General features: G+C 41.0%; 1 protein-coding gene across 1 annotated transcript in view; it reads right to left on the bottom strand.

Moving 5' to 3' along the window:
* EPG5 (ectopic P-granules autophagy protein 5 homolog) overlaps positions 1–10,231 on the bottom strand; it is a 120,251-nt gene that overhangs the window by 52,929 nt on the left and 57,091 nt on the right. The window contains exons 18-24 of the mRNA XM_012802003.2: positions 9,955–10,099; positions 9,527–9,724; positions 8,941–9,051; positions 8,067–8,189; positions 6,497–6,663; positions 5,418–5,639; positions 3,191–3,314 (exon numbers count right to left, since the gene is read on the bottom strand). Of these exons, the coding sequence (XP_012657457.1) occupies positions 3,191–3,314; positions 5,418–5,639; positions 6,497–6,663; positions 8,067–8,189; positions 8,941–9,051; positions 9,527–9,724; positions 9,955–10,099 (1,090 nt within the window). The remainder of the gene's footprint in view (positions 1–3,190; positions 3,315–5,417; positions 5,640–6,496; positions 6,664–8,066; positions 8,190–8,940; positions 9,052–9,526; positions 9,725–9,954; positions 10,100–10,231) is intronic.

The raw sequence follows: 10,231 nt of genomic DNA, 5'->3' as shown, positions 1-10,231 counted from the left end.
AAAAAAAACTTTTATGACACTTATGAGAGTTGGAAATTTGAACATTGACTAGATACTTGATATTAGGAAATTGTTTATATACATACATATATATATATATACTTTTTTTTTTTTTTTGAGACAAGTTCTCATTCTGTCACCTACACTAGAGTACAGCGGCACAATCATAGCTCATTGACGCCTCAAACTCCTGGGCTCAAACAATCCTCTTGCCTTAGCCTCCTACAGGCCAGGACTGCAGGGATACACCACGATGCCCAACTAATTTTTTTAAATTTTTGGCAGAGATGAGGGGGTCTCCCTGTGTTACCCAGGTTGACCTCATACTCCTGGCCTGAAGTGAATCCCCTCCCTCGGCCTCCCAAAGTGCTGGGATTATAGGGGTGAGCCACCACACCTAGGCCCATGTTTTATACATAAACGCTAAGGGGTCAGTTTTTCATCTTTATCTTTTAAAATCTTTATGTGTCGATGTTCTCTGGGACTGCCTGAAAAATAATATGGTAGGGGGAAATGATGGGCTACAGATGAGACCAGACACGTGCTATGTGGTAGGGATGGGGGAAGAGCATGCCCATTGTACTACTCTGCCCATTTTTCTATATGATAGAATTTTTTCACAATTAAAGGTGAAACAGAATAGAAATAAGTAAATAAATGAGAAAAAATAGCTATGTAGGTTCTAGTATTCACTTCCCACACTCCAGTGGGCTGTATGGTACGTTCTAAGCTATATTTACTTCAGTCTGATGACCTGCCTTTAATAAACAAAAAAAGGTCAATTACCAATGAACACTAAAAATGACTATAAATAGTAAGTGATTAAATAGGGACTATGGATTTGTAAACCATCATTTACTTTTTTTATTTTAGGTGCTCTAAAGGCCCAAGGATCCCACTAAACCTAAAAATGTCCCAACTTCTCAATTAGCACACTGCCATAAAGTCCTAAATCATTATTTCCAAACCACCCACACACCATAAGGCATTCCAAACTCAGAGGAGGAGCTCAAAGAAATCCTGATCACAACACTGAATCTTATATTTACCCAACTGTTCAACATGCTATACCAGACTTTCCTGTGTATATGCATCTCCTTGAAATAGGGTCACTAGGTCACCTTCTCTGCCTCTATGCTAAATATCCATTGATAGCCGCTAACAATCAGAGCACACCCCGAGAATTAACAGTATATAAGCAGAGATGCCTTAGGAACCAAAAATACAAAACAATGCCAAGCTTGAATTACAGATCAAAAAGGAGTTATACAGCAAAGACTTTAAAAAACAGAGAAAGAAAGCAATTAATTAATAATCTCAGCATCTACAGAATCCAGCATAAATCTAAGAGAACCAAGAAAGCTACGGTTAAGGTGGTAAAAACACTAACCTACCATGAAAGCCTGGGATAAGAACGTGGGATACAACATACAAGGAGGAGATGAACATGGAACTGCAGTCCGAGGATTTCAGGACACCGTCACCTCGTATTTATTTTCCCTATTTCTCTAGCTCTCTATTGTCAGATTTCTTTCTCTGTGCTTTAAGTTACTATTATTTTTCAGGGTCCATCTCCAGTCCCTTCTTAATCTAAATATTCTATTACCATTAAACACACACTTCCTACTCTGAATTCTAGATCTGTCTCTCCCCTCCCGACCAACTCCTTCACAGACAGCTCTCTTTCGAGGGCCTGTATGCCTCCACTTCCAGTATTACTTATCTTTGTAAACAGCATCTTTAGGGGCCCAAGTTAGAAATTTCAACATTCTTACGTACTTATCTCTCCATATATTTTTAATTCATCTATTTATTTAATTACTGTGCTATTGCAGTAGCTCTCCAAATTCTTTACAAAGACAGATATGGCCCTTAGTGTTTTCCCTCCATTCACCTCTCTGGTTTCATCTGCCTCCCCCAGATGCTAGGCAGCCCTTACCCTGCACCCTTCTCTCATCTGCCATATCTCTGCACACTGATCTTTCTGCTAGTTAACACCATGCCTTTCCTTTCGACCTGACCAACCTCCACTTGCTCTTCAGGGCTCAGGTCCAAGGACACTACTCCTAGTCTGAATCAGGAGCTATTCTTTCATGTTCCCACAGCACCCTATGAACTCCTCTCCCAGTCTTGAACACAAGATGTAATAATTGTTTAGTCTCCTGTCTAACAATAAGCTCCTTGAAGGCAAGAAGTATAACAGATTTCTGTTCGTATCTTTGGCACCTGGCAATTAGAAGCTGCTCAATAAATACTCATGACAAGAAGGGAAGAGAAGAAGAAAGAAGAAAAAAGGAAAAGGAAGAATGAAAGAGGGGAAAAAGCAGTAGAAAGACAAAGACACCTACTGGAAATGAAATATACATATAATGAGGAAGTAGAAAGTTTACAAATCCAAGTGAAAGTCTCTCAATTCTCAGAGATGCCTAAATCCCATCCTGGTTAGGTTCAATGCTCAGTAGATTGTGACCAAGAGAAAAAAGGAACTGGAATGGGAGAGCTAAGTCTTCCCCACCCTGTCCCCAATCTTCAGCCCCACCAAGGCCTCACCTGCAGGGTTGAGATGGTTACAGAAGCTTAGAGAAAGCTGAGATTAGAAGTTTTGGCCCCCAAAAGACCAAAAGTGTCAGGGAGAGAACAGTTTAGAACATTTGAAGTCTAGAATCAAGTGGCTCCAGAAGGGAAACCAGAACTGTGACACTGCCAAGTAAGCATCTTCCAAGCTAAACAAAGGTGAGCGCCTTCTTTACCCCCACAATTAATTTCCTATATGATTCACGGACTTTATAAACTCCTACCCCCCACAATTAATTTCCTATATGATTCATGGACTTTATAAACTCCTACACTGTACTTCTTATGGGAGTAGAGAGGATCAATTATAAGTAATTAATTCAGCTGTTAAGAATTTAAAGTAGAAAAAATAGTGAGAAGAAGGGTTTGTTTATGAGATTGTAAAAAGACCTAGAGTAAGCTTCAACCCTCCAGGTGAGGCCATGGTGGGGCTGAAGATTCAAAAGCAAATACCCCTTCAATATATACACTATCACATATCTCACAAAACCCTCAGAAACAATGACCATGTGACCGTCCACTTCCTTATCAATAAGTGGTATTACCATTATATTATGAATATGACTGATTCAAATTACATTCAGATGTGCTAAAAAAGACATTGTTATAGTTTCACCTGCTGATTCTGCATCACTTTGGCTAGCCTGTGAATATCATATTGCTTGGGTAAAGAAGGGATATAGGTATCTCCTTTTTGAAAATTCTCATCTTCTAGCCATAATATATATACATTGAAGAGCCTAAAAGATAAAAACATAATTATACAAAATATAAAAAGATGTACAGGCAAATAAAGTTTCTTATATTTCTAGGAACTGTGTACCACTAAATAAGAGTAGAGAAAACCCATAATACAGATAATGTTGTCAACAACCACCACCAAGAAATGCATGGTCCAGCAGGGGAGATATGTCACACATCATTACAATATTGATTCAAAAATTACTAAAACAAAAGGTACAAAGAACCAGCTCCAAAACTATTATTAGAGTTAAATATAAAGTACACAGAAAAGATAACTGGAGGAGGTAATTTTTACCACAGACCTAGGATCTGAATTTAGAGCTTTGCTTTCTTGGGCAATTTAGTCACAGTGAGTCTGACAGCTTGGAAAAGTGAAAATAACAGTCAAATAAGCATATTTTCAGAGAAAATATTAAGAGTCATTTTAAACTTATGCATTGCAAAGAACTTGCCAGCTAGCTTTAGGTTCTATGACCAGCTCCTGCCTCCAAGATTCACAAAAGTGACAAGCATGTATGTACCCTGTTCTCATTAAGAAGTATAAAATAAAGCCAGGCTTTAAAAAGGAAAAAGTCCCAATTTTCCAACAAAAACTTTTTTTAAAATATAGTTTCCTCTATTTATTTTTTTAGAGATGGAGTCTCACTCTATTGTCCAGGCTGGAATGCAGCAACATGATCACAGCTCAGTGTATCCTCAATAAAATTACAGGGCTCAAGCAAACCCCCTGCCTTAGCCTCCCAACCAGCTGGGACCACAGGTATACCATCACATCTGGCTTTTTTTTTTTTTTTTAAACTATTTTTACAATGGGCCTCACTATGTTGCCCAGGCTGGTCTCCAACTCCTGGCCTCAAGTGGTTCTCCTGTCTCAGGCCTCAACCTCCTGAGACACTGAGAGCACAGGCTTGAGCCACTATGTCCAGATCTTATGTTGTTTTGTTTTATATTTACAAGGAACACAATCCACTTAGCTAAGATCACTGGTATTTTAAGCAGTTGTCTGCAGCAGTATTACCAGAGAAATAGCTGGCAATACACAAACTACTGGGTGGGGGAACCAGAGGTGGCATAGTTTTATTCAATAAAATGGAAAATTACTGCCCGTACATCCACAGGAATCTATCTAGGAAGAGAAATGGGGATCGGATTTTGAGGTTCTTAGAAGGAAAAGGTGGATAATGTGGTTCTCTCCTAGCTTCTGATTCCAGGAGCTAGATGACCACTTTATGAACCACAGGAAGGGGGATTTAAGATAGACAGAAGGGAACATCAAAGACTTTCCTGGCTTATCAAAAATGTGCAGCCTTCCACTATTGGTTAAACCCAGTTAAAAATAAGTTTCCCCTCAACTAAGTAAGGTAAGGGGAGATATCATTCTGGAGACTGAGAAAGAGCCCTGAGGGATGGAGGTAGAGCAAGGCTAAGGCCTCAGCACTAGATGAAAAGCAGGGTTCCCTCACCAGGCTATTGTGTATTCAGGTTTAAGTTTTAAGAGCCATTTTTATTAAGTCCTATTGTAAGACTAATATTTGATTTATAGAAAACTTATAATGAAAAGTAAAGGAATAGCATGAAAGGAATCTAAACTTACTTCAGAGTTCTTAACCTCCTAGGAGATGCAAACATTGTGCCTGAGTTTATGAGGAGGCTGGGGAGATTACCAGACACCCCACCTGTAGCCCAGGGGAATCCCCACATCCCAAGGAGGATCTATGAACCGCACTTACACAGCCCTGCTTTGGGCCTTTATTTCTCCTAAGGAACTATTCTGGCAGGCTTTAATAGTCATTTACCTGCTATGATAAATCTGTTTTGGTTTATTTCTATTTTTACACAAAGAAATAGAAGAGGGGCTATCAGCCCTCTGCTTTATCAGTCAGACTCCAGCCACTAGACAGAGTACAGATTGCTGATTCACTTCTATGGAGGAACATAAAAGAGAAGCATTTCAAGATGCAGATCTGTATCAAAGCCACCTTCCATGTTCATTCCAACAGGGTTAAGAGAATCACGTCTGGCAGTCTGTAACACAGCTAAGTGCTCTAGCACGGTGCCTATGCTGCAAACAATGTAAATGGCTGCAGAACCATGCTCACCTCACCAGCTCCGTGTGCAGTTCTGGTGAAGTCAGGTAAGCCGGGGTGCCAGTCTGGCTCTCTGGCAGGCCTTCACTGCCCTCTGCTGGAACACGGAGGGCCTTGCTTGCAGCGTGGTGGAAATCAGCCACCTCTGTCAGACGCCTCTTCATTTCTTTCAACAAATTGATATGAGCAGGACTTTGAAAAAATCTTCTTCCAATACAACCATCTATGGGTAACCTAAAAAATACAAGTACAGATCTATACAACCTTTCAACACAAGATGTACTTTCCACATGGCATAAAATAGCAATTAGTGAGACAATTTACTATTGCTGGGTGTATACACCATTAAAATAATATCTATTATTTGTATTCCCAAGGTTATTTTGAGGATCTAATAAGATGGTATATATGAAAGCAGTTTTAAAAAGAAATTCTACAGAAATAAATATATGACATTGTCACCACTTAGAGATACAGAATAAAGATGGTATCTATCTTGAAGAACTCACAATCTGGTACAAAACGGAAGTGACAAAGAATCAACATCTATAGATTTCAAAGGAGTGATAAGGGAATGAGGGTGACCTAGGAATTGAGGTGGAGCTAGACAGCAATGGCTGGTAAGAGCTGACAGTTCAGCTGACCAGAGTGTCTTCATACCTGGTGGAAATGTTGGGACTCTCCCAAGTTACAACCCAGTGGCTGCCAGACACAGTCTGGGCTTGGTTCACACCTGTACTACTCGTCACAGGTCCCCTCCTACCAGCCCCACAACAGTCACACAAGTAGCCTCTGTTTGAGGCAGTGTCTCTCCCTTTGCATCTCCTGAGGTACGATGCCGATTCCCAAAATGTTGTCTTCACCACCCTGAGTATGAAGGTAAAAGGACCTGCCAGAAGATACTCCCAACTTCCCCTAAGGAAGGATCTAACAAATCTAATACATGTTAAAGAGAGTGTGAAGGAGATTCCTAGCCACAGATCATGAAAGAATGACTCCTACTCACACTGCACGGTCTAAGATCACACAGAATCAGAGCAGTGCAAAGGCAAAAACAGATTCACAGAAACTTACAACACTGGGTCCCATACCCATATTGTGGTCCTGGGCGATGAAGATACAGAAGGAAGAACTTCTGCCAAATGAGTGGCAGGAGGGGGTGATCAGAAGGTGTGACCAGAGCCTGGTGGGCCCAGCGATAAATCAGCAGTCTCTGGAGAGATGGCACAATGGGAAGCTTCAGCTGAGCCTGGGCTTTCTAGAAAAAAAGAGGAGTGTTGAATAACCAAAAAAGGAACATAATTACAAATAGTTTATCTAAATGAAACACCAAACATTTTGTTCTCAATTTATTAAGGAAAAAAAAGGGTTGATCATGGTGGCTTATGCTTGTAATCCTAGCACTTTGCAAGACCAAGTCAGGTGGATGGCGCGAGATCAAGAGTTTGAGACCAGCCTGAGCAAGGGCCAGGTGATGTGGCAGGTGCCTATAGTCCCAGCTACTCGAGAGGCTGAGGCAAGAGAATTGCTTGAGCCCAGGAGCTGGAGGTTGCTGTGAGCTATGACACTACTGCACTCTACCAAGGGTGACATAGTAAAAGTCTGCCTCAAAAAAAAAACAAAAAAAAAACTCACTTTTATCCACCACCTAACACTTCACCCTCCTTGGTAGCAAGATATGTGGGGCAGCTTTTTTCCTGCCAAAACATTTCACAGACTCCAGAATTACAATGGATCTTAAAGAGTCATGTAGTTTAACCTCATATCTATTTCTGAAATTCCTTTGTACATATATATTAATACAATAGTGCAGGGGAGCAGAAAAATATAAAAACCAAAGTAAATATGACTGTCAAACTTTATCGGTCTTTAAAAATTTAACTTTTGTAAAATTGTACTTTTGAGTTGCTGTTTTATGAAGATTTTTAAAAGTATATTCAAGAATGCTAAATTCCTGACAAGCTCTGGAACCCAAGGTCAAGTATATACAATAGACCCTAAAATAGAAGGTCTTCAAATCAAAATCCTTATTCCAGTCTTCCTAGCGCTTTAGTGAGCCTAAGAAACAGCTGGGAAGTTGTGAAAAAGAAATGCCTGGGCCCATTCCAGACTCAGAGCCTCCAAATCTCAGAGGTGGGGTCTAGTAACTGAAGTTTTAATAAGCTCCCCAGGAGACTGTGATGCATGCCACTGCAATTGCTCTAAAGCAGTGGTTTTCAACCTATTTTTATCTCACAGCCCACTTGAACCTACAGTTAAACTCCAGGACACACTTAAAAGATTACATTGATCAAAAAGAAGAGTGGAGGAAAAAAGGAATATACTTACTGCACTTTTAACTTCTTTCAAAAATAATTTAATGATCCTTAAAATTTTTCTCAGCACACCAATTGAAAATCACTGCTCTAAAGCCAATGGCTAGCCCCATCACACGTACAATGAATACAACCTTCAATTACTAGGCTGTGACCCTCATTAAATGAACACTGAGAAGCAAGTATGGACTTCAATTACGCAGTTTTAGGTACTGGTTCGGTTTTTGAGCTTTCTATAAATTCACAACAAAAGAAAAGCACAGAAGCCCCAAAGCTACAGTGGAGGCCATCAGCATCAAAGTGCAAGCCACCTTCTACCACTCAAATGCAGAACGGCTATTTGCACCTTCAGAGCTTGGTCAGGGGTGAAAGCAGAGTTTATAACCAATTCCCCTTCAACCACTCTTCGAAGCTGGGAGTCTTCTTCAAAGATAGATTCCATGTTCAGTACTGTCCAGGCAAACCAGACCTACAATGACACAAGGCAAAGGTGCCAGGCATGAGTAGCTAACCGAAACTGAATATATCCAGATACTCCACAAATTAAAGTCCTTTTCTAACACTAATCTCAATCAGCAAATATTTATAGTTTCTAAAATATCAGATAAAAAAATAAAGTAGCTTATTGGAAAATGTTAAATTCCTATGGAAATTCAGCATAAAAAGGTCATTTGTTCACTCAACAATATTTACTGGGCAAGTTCTGTATGCATGAGGGACAGGAAAGAAAGCCACTGGTTATGTGCTAAGCACTATTCTAAAAGCTTTACATGTAAGTGCAATCATTACTTCCATTTGACAATCGAGGAAACTAAGGACAGAAAGCCAAGCAAGTTACCCATGCCACTGAACTAATAAATGCCAGAACTACAATTGAACCCAGGCCATCTGACTCTAGCACCTACTCTGAGCCTCTCTGCCATGCTGTGGGCAGGCTCTGCAATCAGGCCGACTGGAGACTCATCAAGAGCCGTCTGATTCTGAGCCAGCCCCTTAACTCCATTAAGCCTCAGTGAACCCCTCTATAAAATGGAGATAACCACAGCACAGCCTCAGAAGAGGGCTTCTGCAAAGTTTAAATGGAAAGGGGTATTTATAAAGCTTTATAAAATGCTAAATAGATGAGAGCTATTTTAGGCTATTAGTAATTTATTAGTAAGGATAATAACAAGACTCAAGTCCACAAAGATAACAAATGGTCCTCTCAATGAGTTTCCTACCTGAGTGGGTGTAGCCAAGCCCTCCACGAAGGAAGGGGTTATGTTGCCTGCCACGATCCAGCTCACCAAAGAGGAGAGCAGACTCCGGTCACAGTGGTAACCCAAAGCATTCTACACCAAGACACAGAAAGGAGGATTTAAAAACTTTATTGCTGGCCTTTTCAAGAGCCATCAGTAATTGTCTTACTATAATGCAAGATGCTGATAAGACACAGAATGAGTCCACTAGCATTAGTTCTAGGTAGCACATTATAGGCAAATGTAATAATGAGCAGGGCTCTTCCTTGGTGTCCTCTCCTTTGACTTCCCTGCAACCTGCACTAGTGGACTGTAATTACTGAGATAAGACACCATTAGGCAGAGTTTTAAAAAGGCAGTGGCGGGCGGCACCTGTGGCTCAAAGGAGTAGGGTGCTGGCCCCATATGCCGGAGGTGGCGGGTTCAAACCCAACCCTGGCTAAAAACCGAAAAAAAAAAAAGGCAGTGGCCAGAGTAATACTGAGAACTGTGCTTTCAGGGGGAGCATTTTTCAAAAACTACTATCTAGCCAATGAGTGAAAAACCAATTCTCTAACAGGTTTTGTACCTTATGTTGCTGGTAGAGTAATTTCTGCACACAGTCTTCCTGCATCAGCTGAAAAGCTGTTTTACACAAGTGGTCCATGAGGAAGAGGATAGGCTGTTCTCGGTACCAAAGGTGTTGGCTTATGAGAGCCTGAACCCAGAACTCCAACACCGCAACAGGCCCCACTGCATTGGGCTGCGTGCTTACAGATATGTGTGCCTGTGGAGAAAAGGCTCAGGTGATGTGGAAGGTAACAGCCAGCCTTCTGTTTTTAAAACTCCAACCAAACAATATCTGCCTCCACTCCAAAGCCCAAACCTGTTGACCTTCTTGGTCAAAGGCACTGAGCCAAGTGATTGGAATTAACTAAACCATAAATATGTTAACACTACAGGTTTGGAGTTTGGATGATGAGCAGGGTATATTTAGGGGCTTCCCAGGGCCCTGACCTGGATCATGCTGTTGAGAAGCTTCACATTGTCCCCATGGCTGGCCCCTGTCAGGTGCTGCGTCACCTTGTGGGTAACCTGCTGTGTGACACCCTGAGGCACGCCACTGTCCAAGTGCAGGAACAGGAGGAGGTGAGACAAAAACCTGCCAAGCACACGGTTGACAAACTTTACCTTCCTGTCAGGAGTCAACAGAATTTCCAGGACTATTTACTTAAGAAGAGACAAAAACATATTAACATTGATCCCATTTTTAGACCAAAGCACTACTTAGGGA

The sequence above is a fragment of the Otolemur garnettii genome, unplaced genomic scaffold (assembly GCF_000181295.1).
Source record: "Otolemur garnettii isolate 467f Iridium unplaced genomic scaffold, OtoGar3 scaffold00012, whole genome shotgun sequence".
NCBI classification, from domain to species: domain Eukaryota; kingdom Metazoa; phylum Chordata; class Mammalia; order Primates; family Galagidae; genus Otolemur; species Otolemur garnettii.
Note: the sequence above shows the minus strand (reverse complement) of the source record. Positions and strands in the feature narration are given on the sequence as shown.